The 13,170-nt window shown below is 37.6% G+C and overlaps 1 protein-coding gene across 11 annotated transcripts in view; it reads right to left on the reverse strand.

The window, feature by feature from the left end:
* The window catches only part of CADPS2 (calcium dependent secretion activator 2), a 567,091-nt gene that overhangs the window by 104,716 nt on the left and 449,205 nt on the right, over window positions 1-13,170 (reverse strand). For 7 of the 11 annotated variants that reach the window (XM_054687679.2, XM_054687677.2, XM_054687678.2 and 4 more), the window contains exon 17: window positions 12,388-12,408. The exons of the other annotated variants lie outside the window; for them this stretch is intronic. In XM_054687679.2, the coding sequence (XP_054543654.1) occupies window positions 12,388-12,408 (21 nt within the window). The remainder of the gene's footprint in view (window positions 1-12,387; window positions 12,409-13,170) is intronic. 11 annotated transcript variants of the gene reach the window in all.

The following is a 13,170-nucleotide window of genomic DNA, read 5'->3' on the forward strand; positions in this document are numbered from 1 at the left end:
GAAAATAATTAATCCAGGATGGTATAGCCTCCTGATAGGTATTTAAAATCCACACAAATACTAATGCCACATTTGTTGGAAAACAATAGGTCTGTGGCCTCCTAATTCCATGGCTTCCTTTGGGACCAATTCATTTAATGACCCTGCCATTTAAAGTAAGAGTTGCAGTTAATATTCCCCCGGAATTAACCATGCTAATAATATAGTGCTTTGGAATAATTGTTCTGTCATCACAGTCACATTAACTACTTTACCTAGATTATCTTTCGCATCTGTAAATTCATTGTAAGCCAATGGCCAGCTGTTGAACAAAGGAGAATTGGCCACTAGAGTATAGACCAATGACAGCTGGGCTGAATCCAAACTGAGCAGTCTCCATAAGCCAACAGTAAGTGCTGACCCATGACTGGTGAGCCATAAAATGTCAGATACGTGTGAGGTAAAAGTCAGTGACTCTGTAAGACTATCTTGGGGTGGAATATTGAGGCATAATCTCCTCTAAAGATCTTAAAGAGATGATAGTGATGGAATTACAGAGAATAGATTACTAGAACCCACAAGCAAAAATTAATATTTGGTTTATCATTTGTCACAGGCTTCTATTCTTACATGATTTATAAGAGGCGGGAAACACATTTGGCCCAATTTGAGTTTTATTAAAGTTGTCTTTTCATTGAGACCTTGGCTCTCCCAAAGTTTATGAAGTAAGAAAAGCTAAGATCTCACAGGGACGAATATATCTACAGCATTGCTGGCTGCAAAGACTATGAAGGCTTGAGGGAGAAGAAAGTTTTCTATGCTGTCTACTTACTTTGCTCTGGATAGCTCTGGATATAACTGTGTTATAGGATTTTAATGAGAGCATAAAATTTTTCCAGTGGCAATTTTGCCAGCTAATTGTGTAATAGATTTTTTTTAAAAAATTATTTTTTTGGACAGGGTCTTGCTCTGTCACCCAGGCTGGGGTGCAGTGGCATGATCACGTCTCACTGCAGCCTCGAACCCCCAGGCCCCAGGCCCAAGCAATCCTCCCACCTCAGCCTCCTAAGTAGCTGGAGGAGTGCACCACCACGCCCAACTAATTAAGTTTCTTTTTATACAGATGGGGTCTCACTATGTTGCCCAGGCTCATCTCGAATTCCTGAGCTCAAGTGATCCATCTTTATCAGCCTTCCAAAGTGCTGGGATTACATTCGTGAGCCACCATACTCAGCCATACATTTTTTTAAAGATTGATCTTTGCTGGGTGCCATGGTTCACGCCTGTAATCCCTGCACATTGGGAGGCCGAGGTGGGTGGATTGCTTGGGTTCAGGAGTTCAAGACCAGCCTGGGCAACGTGGCGAAACCCTATCTCTACCAAAAAAAAAAAAAAAAAAATTATCCAGGCATGGTGGTGTGTGCCTGTGGTCCCAAGCTACTCAGGAAGCTGAGGGTGGAGGATCATTTGAGCCCACCTGGGAGGCAGAGGCTACGGTGAGCCGTGATTGCACCAGTGCACTCCAGCCTGGGTGACAGAGTGAGACCCTGTCTCAAAAAAGACTGTTCTTTAGCCATGTCATATACACAATATATGTGTATATACACATATACACATTCAGTAGCTGAAACTGATGAATAGTCCCCTCCCTGGTGTGTTGTTCTTTATATATACATTGTATCCATTTTTTTCTAAATATTATTCAAATTCAGAAACTTAAAATCAAACACTGAATCACATAAAGTCTATAGCATCTTTAGTATCATGCCTATTCCTTCCTGTTTTTTAATTGCACTTACCTAATACATTCTTTCCATGTCATTTGTTTTATTCATAAAAGGAGGACCAACATGCCTCCACTCTCATTTCCTGCCTGACCCTTGCTTTAACTCTTTTTTCCATACTCAAGGAGAATGCTTGCCTGTGAACAATGGGGATACAGGCAAGGCAGAGCACAGCAAGGCACAAAGATGAAGATGGTCTGTTCAGTGGGCAATGGCAGGGGACAGGGACTCCAGAGACTTGCCAGCTGCAAGGCAATCGAAGGAGAAGGAAAGAGAAGATATTTGGAGACAGTAACCACAATATGAAATATAACATTTGAAAAGATTTGCAGCCTTGGGTGATGAGAAATGAGTCAAAAGATCTCGATATCTGCATGTATGTCTTTGTTTCCTTTGATACATAATCAAGGTCTTCTCGGGCATGCTAAGATTTAGAGAAAGTCTCCCAATTGGCAAGTGTAAAAGACCAGGTTTACAGAGTAGGGTTGGGCTTAGTGCCACTTTGAATATTTCTACAGCTCTAACATCACAAATTTGCCAATCACTGTGAATGTGTGTGCATGCATTGATGCCTCATGGATATTTTAAAGGGCTCCTCTTTGAAATTAAAATATAAATGTGTGTGTGTGTTTTAAAAAGCTTAAATTAGGCCTTTTAATTTATTGCTTGAAACTATATGGTCACTTAGCTAGGGCCTACAAGTAATGAACCCTTCTTAATTTGCCAAACTATTTCATCTGTGCAGTCTTTGGGTACTTATAAACCCTGTTGATAAATACAGAGGTAGAAACCTGTCAGTTTTCATCACTCTAGTTTTGTACAATTGGAAAAGACTTTTTCATACATGTAACCTACTCAGATTAACAAGGTGCCATGAAAGCCATGCTGCTATGTCTCTTGGTGTACCTGTTGGCACCTGTTAGTAAGTAAATGAGAGGTCACCAGTAAGTTGCTTTCAAATTCAGTCTCTGGAGATTGACAAATTCTATAAAATTGCTTGCGAAAGGAAGAAGCCTTGTTATTTCAAGACTGCATTTATTTATCTGTGAATCCCATTCTATATAAAAGTAAAAAAACAACAAGTACGTGACACACTGTCAAGTGAGCTGAGCAAACTGACATCTTTCTTGAGACCTTTTAGAAAACAGGTGTTGAACACTTGTAATGAGATTTCCATGCATCTTCAGAGGAAGTAGGAAAGATTCTAGCAAGAGCTGTTCAGAGTGTTACAGATCATGGCCAAGGAAATAATTCCAAATAAGGAACAAACTGAAGAAGACATTACATAAATGCCATGTGTGCGTGTGTGTGTGTGTGTGTTTTAACTTTTTCTTTTTTCTTTTCTTTTTTAGAAGACACATATCCACCAGACAGAAGTATTTTGAAGTATATAATTTTTCCAGATCCTGGGGAATCTGGGATATATTTAATTAACTATTTCTGAACCATTATCTAAGTGTTTTATTTATTTCTATGTAGAAAGTGAACTAAAATGGGGGCACGCTATGTTTTATAAGAAAGCTAAAAATTTTGTTTTAACTCAGATACTAGACAAACTTGGAAAATCATCTAAGAAGTGAGAAAGTGAAAATAACCATTGGGGATAATTACAATAAAGAGTACTAAATTTATAGTGGTATTTTCTTCATTGCATTTAGATCTAAAATCTCTCTGGAGATCAAGTTTCTATTAGAGAGGAACTGAGTTCATCTGTATTCATTAAATAAGCCCATCTTTCAAATAACACTTCCCAAACACTGTATCATTTTACCACTGATTTGTCTCCCATGTTTGCTATAGATGAAGTATATCAGGCTCTCATTTATAGATGGATCTGACCCTATGCTTGTAATCGTCTGCCGGATCATGGGCTTTGGTGATGGCTTTGTAACTTGTCTTAGATAACACTTTTTTTTTTCTAAGTTGACTTAGTTATTCAGTATACTTTATTTAAATTTTAAGGTAAATTTATCAAGTTCTTTAAAAAACTAGAATTTTGATAGATACTGCAATGAATTTATAGATTAATTTGAGGAAAGAATTTATATCTTATATTATTAAGTCATCCCTCCTAGGTCATGGAATAGCTCTATCTCTATCTAGATTACTTTCTATGACTTGTGAGTTTCAAAATTTTCTTCATAGAGGTCTATAAAGTTTCGCATGTTTTTATCAAAGCTAATTCCTGGATACCTTACAGTTTGGTTGTTACTGTGAAAGTTATCTCATTTTTGTTAATATTTTTTAGCTAGTGGATTGATGGAGTGGAGCAGTGGTTCTCAATGTGTGGCCCATGGACCACTGGGAAGACCACCTAAAACCTTTCAGGGATCTGCAAGATCAAAATTACTTTCATAAATAATACTAAATGTTTTTGCCTTTTACATCCTGTTGACATTTACACTAACGGTGCAAAAGCAACAGTACGTAAAAATCATCATTGCCTTAGCATGAATCAAGGCTGTGGTTGCAAATCATAATTGTCATTGTATTCTTTAACACCATGCACTCAAGTAAAAGAAAAAGCCAGTATCATATAAAGCTGTACTTGATGAAACAGCAAAAATATTACTTTGATTAAACCTCTGCCCTTGAGTGTATGTGTATACATATACATATATATACACATATATATATACATATACACACATATATATACACATATATATATACATATACACACACACACACACACACACATATATATATATATATATATATATATTTTTTTTTTTTTTTTTGAGATGGAGTTTTGCTGTTGTTGCCCAGGCTGGAGTACAGTGGCACAATCACGGCTCACTGCAACCTCTGCCTCCCAGGTTCAAGCGATACTCCTGCTTCAGCCTCCCGAGTAGCTGGGACTATAGCCATGCACCACCATGCCTGGCTAAGTTTGTATTTTTTTAGTAGAGATGGGGTTTCTCCATGTTGGTCAGGCTGGTCTCGAACTCCTGACCTCAGGTGATCCGCCCACCTCGGCCTCCCAAAGTGCTGGGATTACAGGCATGAGCCACTGCACCCGGCAGAGTATACATTTTTAAATAGTATGTGTGACAAAATGGGAAGTTTGCCTAAAGCACTTTTGCATATTGAAGTACAATGAATGACTGTCTCAAGGAAAAGCATTTGTGTGACTATTTGCATCCAGGGCATCTCTCCTCCCCACACTTACAGAATCATTTTTGGTAGAAAAGAGTACTGACAACGTATAGTTATTCAGAGTTGGCTATTTGGCAGACATTTTCTGAGAAAACAAAAGAATAAAGTAAACATGTCACTTTAAGAAAAACAACCAGTGTTTGTTACCACAATGCTATTATTAGAGTCTTCAAGGAAAATTAGAATTTTAGAAAACTTGTATCTGTTATAAACTTGATAGCTTCTCAATACTTTAAGATGTTTCTGATGAGAAGGGTGATATTAAAAGTGGTGATATTTTTGATATAATACTTGCGAATATAGGGATAACTCACAAAACCAATATTTTCCAAATAATACGTGAAGTTGAAAAATCATGCACACACACAGCTTTTTTTTTAAATATATATCACAAAACTAAGTTTCAATTTGGTCCCTATCCAGGTGATCACACATACTAGATCAGTATAGCTCAAGCAATGAGTTTTTACAAATCATACATGTATTGCTTTATAAACTAAAACCTTGAACAAATTTATAATTTCCTAAATATTCTAAAGAAAAAGACAACAGGTTACTGTCTTTGTTTTAAAGCAAACAATTTGTATCTAACAATTTGTCCCTCATCAACAGGTGACTTAGAAGCAGAAATGGTCACAGAGGTTTTACTTTCAGGCCAAGTTCTCATTATCCAAGCCACACTGTCCAAAAAGCTGAATGGAAATTCTTTAATTACCTGTTCAATTCTTTTTAGGGTGAGGATTCAGTTTAAGATACAAATTACTTTTTGCCATTGTCGGTGCCTATGGGAACATGAAATTTCAGGTCTATTATTTAGGTGTCAGAAACTTCAGTTCATGGGGACAGACCATACTCAAAATTCAAATTAACTTCCTAAGGACCCACATAAAACTCTTATCAGAGAAAATTGTTATATCATCTTAGAAATATTAGTAAAAATTATTCACCATTAACAAAAAATTGCCACAAACTGTGCAGTTTTTTTTTAATCAACACATGGCCTCTAGACACAAACATTCTTAAGTAGAACAGATTTTATTTATTACTTATTGCTATCGTGTACAATGGAGTGTTAAATTAAAACACCACCCAGATGACACACACATCCTAATGACATAAGGACTGCCACAGTACAACTTCTCCTCTCAAAGACAGTAGGCAGTCTGGGCCTCTGGGAAAGCATCTCTACCCCCATTCAACTGAGGCTCTGAAAATAAGAACACAGGGGTTAAACCTGGGAACCTGGCAACTAGAAGGCCAAGAAAAATCCTCACCTCCCAAAGACTTTGCTTATTCATTCCATGCTACCTTTTGTTCAGGGCACCTCCACATTTCTAGGTTCACCATAAGCCTAGGTACCAAGTCTATGCAAAAGATCTCATGTCCAGGCAAGTCCTAAGGAGCAGTCTCCCCTTTTATATCTTAAATCACAATATGCTATATAATTTTCAGGAAACAGTAGGAACTGTTATCAAATGTATGACTGCGCTCTTGTCTGTGAGAAAGTCTTTGAACCAAAGAACAAATTGATTCTTCTTTTAAAATAATATCTAATTTGCATCAACAAGGCACATGATTTAAAAAACAATTAGGAAACATGATGCTTCAGTGTTATCTCTGCATGCCAGAATTATAAGTAAAAAAAAGATCTCACTATTATTTAGCTAGTAGGTTAGTGATAAAATTAAAGCAAAGGAGAAAACTAGTTGATTTTTAATAGGGTAAGTCAAAGATTTCTTAACACAAAAGAGGCAATTCAATGAAATGGTAGCATTTTATAACCCCAAGATTAAAAACAGCTGCTTTCTAGGAATGTCCAGTTTTCAAAATAACTGTTTCTATGAAACATGCAAATAATTCCCAAGAAAGAAAGAAGACATTTAGAGGGAAGTCCTTTGTTTTATTTAACCCATTATGAAATTTAAAAATCCTTTTATTCTGCAAATTTGTGCTGCCAATGGAGAATTGGAAGAATTCCCAATGGAAGAGAACTATGATGATGGAAGAGAACTATGAGTCACAATTAAGCAGCACACTGAATTACAAAAACAATCAAAACAGGCTAGATTACTGGGCATTGTTAATGTAACTGCCATCTATAACCTCTGGCTTCTCTGATCCAGCATTAGTGCTTCCCCCACTTCTTCCTGCCGTGATAAGAGCAAGAAATTATGGCTTAATTTTTCCAATCCTGTTATTTTAGTGTTAGTTTTTGCCCTAAATTTTAATTATTCAGTAATTGGTTTGAAAGACTTTTTGCAAGCCAGCTTGCCAGTTTATGGATGTTCTTTCTGCTATTATGTAGCTTGATAAATTCATTTGTTTATCCAATAAATATTTACTGAGTACCAAATATGTGCTGGGCACATCTCTTGGCACTGTGGATAAGAAGTTGTTAAAATGCAAAATCGTCTGTCCTCCTGGAACTAACATTCTAGGACAATAAGTGGGATGAATGCACTATACATTGTGTTGGTTATAATAAGCGCTGTGGAAGAAAATAAAGCAGGAAAGGGGGATAAATCTTCTGGACTGGGGGTAAGTTTTGCAAATCTGAATCACTTTCAACACCTGACATCGTGAGGAATGTGGGGAAAAATAAACAAAAAGATTTTAGCCCAGTGCAAATTTAACTAGACAAGCTCGTCAAGGGCGGGGAGTGTAAGAAGAGATCAACAGACAGATAGTGGGCTCTGAACCTCCCACTTACTAGCTATGGGACTGTAGACACACTATATAACCTCTCAGGTTCAGTTTTCTGAGAAGAAGAAATAATAATGATACTATTTATTGCAAGGCATTGTCTTAAGAAGTAAATTGAGTTGCCTGTAATCCCAGCACTTTGGGAGGCCGAGGTGGCTGGATCACGAGGTCAGGGGTTTGAGACCAGCCTGGCCAGCATGGTGAAACCCCGGCTCTACTAAAAATACAAAAATTATCCGGGAGGCAGAGGTTGCAGTGGGCCGAGATCGTGCCACTGCACTCCAGCCTGGGTGACGAAGCAAGACTTCATTGGGGGCGGGGGTGGGGGTGGGGAGGGAAACAAAGAAGTAAATTAGTTGATACATCACATATAAAGTGCTTAGAATAGTGCCTGGTATATAAGCATTTTCTCTTTTTACTAAATAATTATCATTATTTTTGGAAAGAGTGGCTTTTATTAATATTAATCTTTGGCTTTTGTGATGCAGCTGAGGTGTTTATCATAAAATGTCATTACTTTGAATCAGTCTTGGAGGCATGGCAGCCAGTGAAAAGAATGTGAAGAGGGCTCTGGTGTCTGAGAGATGCGAGTATGAATCTCATGTCTGCTCAGTTTTAATGGCAACAGCAGGACCTTGTGCAAGTTAACGCTTTTTTTCAGAAGTCTCAGTGAACTCTCCATAAAATGCCTATTTTGTAGAGCTATTTAAGCAACTAATGAAGCAGTATAAATAGAAAGCCTTTGGGACAGGCCAGGCACTGTGGCTCATGCTTGTAATCCCGGCACTTTGGGAGGCTGAGGCTGGTGGATCACCTGAGGTCAGGAGTTCAAGACCAGCCTGGCCAACATGGTGAAACCCCATCTCTACCAAAAATACAAAAAATTAGCCAGGCTTGGTGGCAGATGCCTGTAATCCCAGCTACTTGTAAAGCTGAGGCAGGAGAACCACTTGAACCCGGGAGGCGGAGGTTGCAGTGAGTTGAGATTGTACCAGTGCACTCCAGCCTGGGCAACAAGGCAAGACTCTGTTAAAATAAAAAAAAAAAGAAAAAAAGAAAAAAAGAAAACCTCTGGGACACATAGGCAGTCAGTAGATGACAAAATTATGATGAATTTTGGGTATAGCTTTACTCTTTTCTAGAGGGTATAAACTGAGGAAAATTATTAGAATGCTCAAGAGACTACAGTGTCAAAGTATTATCAAGCCATTTGAGTTCTTTAGTTCTTTCACATGTAATTGATATTTTCATTGTTACCCACTTTTAAAAGCATCACCCCACCAAGAACATTTACAAGGTAACCCTGCTAGGTTACCTTGCTACCAAATGCAAATAACATGATATAACTAATATATATAATATATTTTTTGGAGACAGGGTCTCCTTCTGTCACCCACTCTGGATTGCAGTGGCACAATCATGGCTCACTGCAGCCTTAAACTCCTAAGTTCATGCAGTCCTCCTGCCTCAGCCTTATGAGTAGCTGGGACTACAGGTACACGCTACTATACTTGGCTATTTGAGGCTTGTGTGTGTGTGTGTGTGTGTGTGTGTGTGTGTGTGTGTGGAGATGGGGTCTCACTATGTTTCCTAGGCTAGTCTTGAACTCCTGGGTTCAAGTGATCCTCCTGCCTCAGCCTCCCAAAGTTCTGGGATCACAGGCATGAGCCACCATGCTCTCCCTGGAATATAACAACATTTCTAAAAAAACCCCTATCTTCTGTTACTTCAGAACATTCTTAAATTTAGTTTTCCCTTCAATCAATTTAAATTACATAAATTACATTGATTTTTCTTTGTGTTTTTTTTTTTTTTTTTTTTTTGAGATGGAGTTTCGCTCTTGTTGCCTAGGCTGGAGCGCAATGGCACCACCTCGGCTCACTGTAACTTCTGCCTCCCAGGTTCAAGTGATTCTCCTGCCTCAGCCACCCAAGTAGCTGGGATTGCAGGCATGTACCCCCACTCCGAGCTAATTTTGTATTTTTAGTAGAGACAGGGTTTCACCATGTTGGTCAGGCTGGTCTTGAACTCCTGACCTCAAGTGATCCACCCATTTTGGCTTCCCAAAGTGCTGGAATTACAGGCGTGAGCCATTGTGACTGGCCGATTTTTCTCTTTTCTAAACAAGCATTTAATTTTAATAAAAGTATATTTCCTAGAGTTGCCGACCTGTACAGTCGACCAGTGGTATGGATTGCTAAGTCACTGTGAGGAGAAGATTTCTGTTTGGTGGAAGCAAGGTTTATAGGGGACAAGTCCCTTTTGTTCTCTCCTCTCTTTAAGGAGATCAGGCAACTCTACACATGGCCTCCGCCCCAGGCTTCAAAAAGGGGCACTCTGACCCTTTCATATCTCCCAGGGGAAGAAGCATAGCTTCTGGAGGTTAAGGATCACCTAAGTCCAGTCCCAGCTGGCTGAGTTATTTACTCCATGGCAGCTGGAAAGCCACGAACAACCCTGAACTTCTTGTTTGTAAACTAGGATGAAAGCTGTTTCTACAACAGGAATGTTGTAGGGGAGAAAAATGCCTTAAGAGGTTTGAAAAAGTTTGCTAAAGAGCATCGGATTGTTGCTATTACAATGTGCTGTCATAAGAGGGGACAATCAGTCCCATATTTTTTTCTAATTCATTTTTCTGTAAAGTGCACTTAGCAGTCATTGTAGGTGTGTTCTTTCTCCTCTTCGTGGCTCTGAGTGTTTTGTTCCTGTCACTTTCTGGGGTCAAATATTGAAAAAGGTAGGGAAAAAAAAAAAGAAAGAAATAGAGCCCTTAATAGAAGCCTTCAGTTAAAAACAACCCAAGCAAACTTGCTTATAACATTGCATACAAAATTTGACCAAAATGAGAAAACTAGGATTAGGAAGTTTCATCACTTGTCTCTCGCTTCATTGTTTTCAGATGGAACTAACTAATCTCCTACCACTCTCCAAAGTCCAGAGTGCCTACTTTGTGTCAGCAGGCACGGTGGTGGGTGCTGGGAATACAACAGTGAACAAGTCAGTAAGGACCCTGCCTGCATGGGGCTGAAGAGAAGACAGAGAGGAGAAACACATCATAACAGGCACACGTAGTTAAATGAATAATTGTGATAAGGGATGCAAGAAAAAAATAATACAACGTTAAAAAATTCAGCGACTCAGCGAACTCTTTCCTAGCAATTTCCTGATGGGATTTCATAACCCTTGTTCATTCCTGTGATTAACAACTTTCAAAGTTAATAACTGCTTACTTTTTATTTAATAGCATTTATGCTTTTTATTCTGTTATTTTCAAGAGTGATAAAGGAAAATGGTCCTCTTTTCTTGTTGTAAGAGCCCTTCAAATATCTGTGACAGCTTCCAAGTAAGATTGGTGGATATGCTTAAAACATAATGCATACCATTCATATAGCCTCAGGTTTTTTGCTTTAAATTTGTATCAAAAATATTGCTGAATTTTTAGAGATGAATGGCCTATACTTTACCTACAAAGCATTAGCAATCATTCTGACAAAATCAAAGCATTTTCAGAATTCCTAATCAAAATGATCTAATAGAAGCCCTGAGAAAAAGAGAGCTATTCATCAATGACAAAACATCACACTACCAACAGCAATGGAAACAACAAAATGAAAAAGGCAATGTACAGAATGGGAGAAAATATTTGCACACCATACATTTGAGAAAGGGTTCATATCCAAACTATTTAAGTAACTCCTATAACTCAACAGCAGAAACCCAAATAGCCCAACTTAAAAATGAAAAAAGAAACTGAATAGACATTGCTCAAAAGACATACAAATAAATGGCCAACACATAAATGAAAAGGTGCTCAACATCACTAATCTTCAGGGAAATGCAAATCAAAACCACAATGAGATATCATCTCACACCTGTTAGGACAACTATTATTTAAAATGAACAAACAAACAAAACAAGAGATAGCAAGTACTGGCAAGGATGTGGAGAAAAAAGAACTCTTGTATACTATTGGTAGAAATGTAACTAGGTGCAGCCACTATGGAAAATAGTATGGAGGTTTCTGTAAAAATAAAATATGGAACTCCAAAGGATTCAGCAATCTCACTTCTGGGTATACAACCATAACAATTGAAATCAGGATCTCAAAGAGATATCTGCTCTCCCATGTTCATTGCAGCATTATTCATTGAAAGCAACCTAAATGTTCATTGAGAGACGAATGGATGAAGAAAATGCAAATATGCATACGATAGAATATTATTCAGCCTTAAAAAAACGAATTTCTGGCTTAATAGTAAAATAAGCCAGTCACAGTACATAATAACACATGATACCACTTATATGAGGAATCTAAAAGAGTTAAACTCATAGAAGCAGAGAGTAGAACAGTCACTGCTAGGGGCTGGGAGAAGAGAACATGAAGCGGTATTATTCACAGGGCACAAAATCTAAGTTATTCAAGATATAGAAGTTCTAGGGACCTATTATACAGCAGAATGCCTATAGTTAACAATATAGTACACTTTAAGAAATTGCAAAGAGGGTAGCTCTTGTGTTAAATATTTTTATCATAAAATATTAATAATAATAAAGAGGGCAGGAGGAAACTTTCGTAGGTGATGAACAGGTTTATGCTATAGATTGCAATGATCGTTTCACAGCTATTTACCTCCAAATTCATCAAGTTGTGTACATTAAATATGTACAGCTTGCCTGTCAATCATGTCTCAACAAAGTGCTTTAAAAATATCACACCACCACATGAGAAATAATGGCTTGTGCATGCAGAAATATTAATTACCTGTTTCCTTTTCTGCTGGGCCTAAAACATAAGAAAAGAGAATTTAGGAGAAAAGCAAACTCTACCCTTGTCGTTCATATAATGTAAAAGGCCACTTCTTTTCTAACTTAAGTTTGATTTGGTTCTTAGTCTAGTCCTGAGGATAAAACATAAATACTTTTTTTTTTTAAGAAAAAAGGAGGGAGATGATGAAAAACATGGAAGTTTTTCTCACTTAATGAGCAAGCATTTTGTTGTTGCTATTTTTTAAAGAAGACTGCTCAGCATTCCTACCAGCGTGGGTTGCTAGGATCCATTTTCCAGAATATTCTTCCATTAGACCAGAGATAAGAGAGAAGTGACTTCAGAAAGGGAAAAGGTAGGAGAGTTTCCCGCTCACTGTCCATTGGGTACTACCATAGGCTCTTGTCTAACAGAGACTTGTTTTTATGTGTACAATAAAAAGGTTCTTTATCCATTTAAAATGGATTCTGTGGCTATAAAATACAAAGATAAAGTGCACTGCATATATCTTTTCTGTATCCTTGGACAAGTTAATAGTCAAAAATATTAACTCAGTTGAGAGCAAAATGATTCTTACAGGTTTTTTGGGGTAGAGTACATAACATTTACATAAAACAATATGGTGTTTATTCAAGTTCCCCACAACTTTTATCTTTGCCAGATCTGAAAGGCTTTAATATGTCTATTTCAATATCATTTCTTCCAATCTGTGTCAGAATACTCAATGATCCCAAAACATGAAAATTATTTGAATGAGTATTTAAGACTGAAACCCAATGT

Source organism: Pan troglodytes, chromosome 6 (genome assembly GCF_028858775.2).
Source record: "Pan troglodytes isolate AG18354 chromosome 6, NHGRI_mPanTro3-v2.0_pri, whole genome shotgun sequence".
In the NCBI taxonomy this organism is placed as follows: Eukaryota; Metazoa; Chordata; class Mammalia; order Primates; family Hominidae; genus Pan; species Pan troglodytes.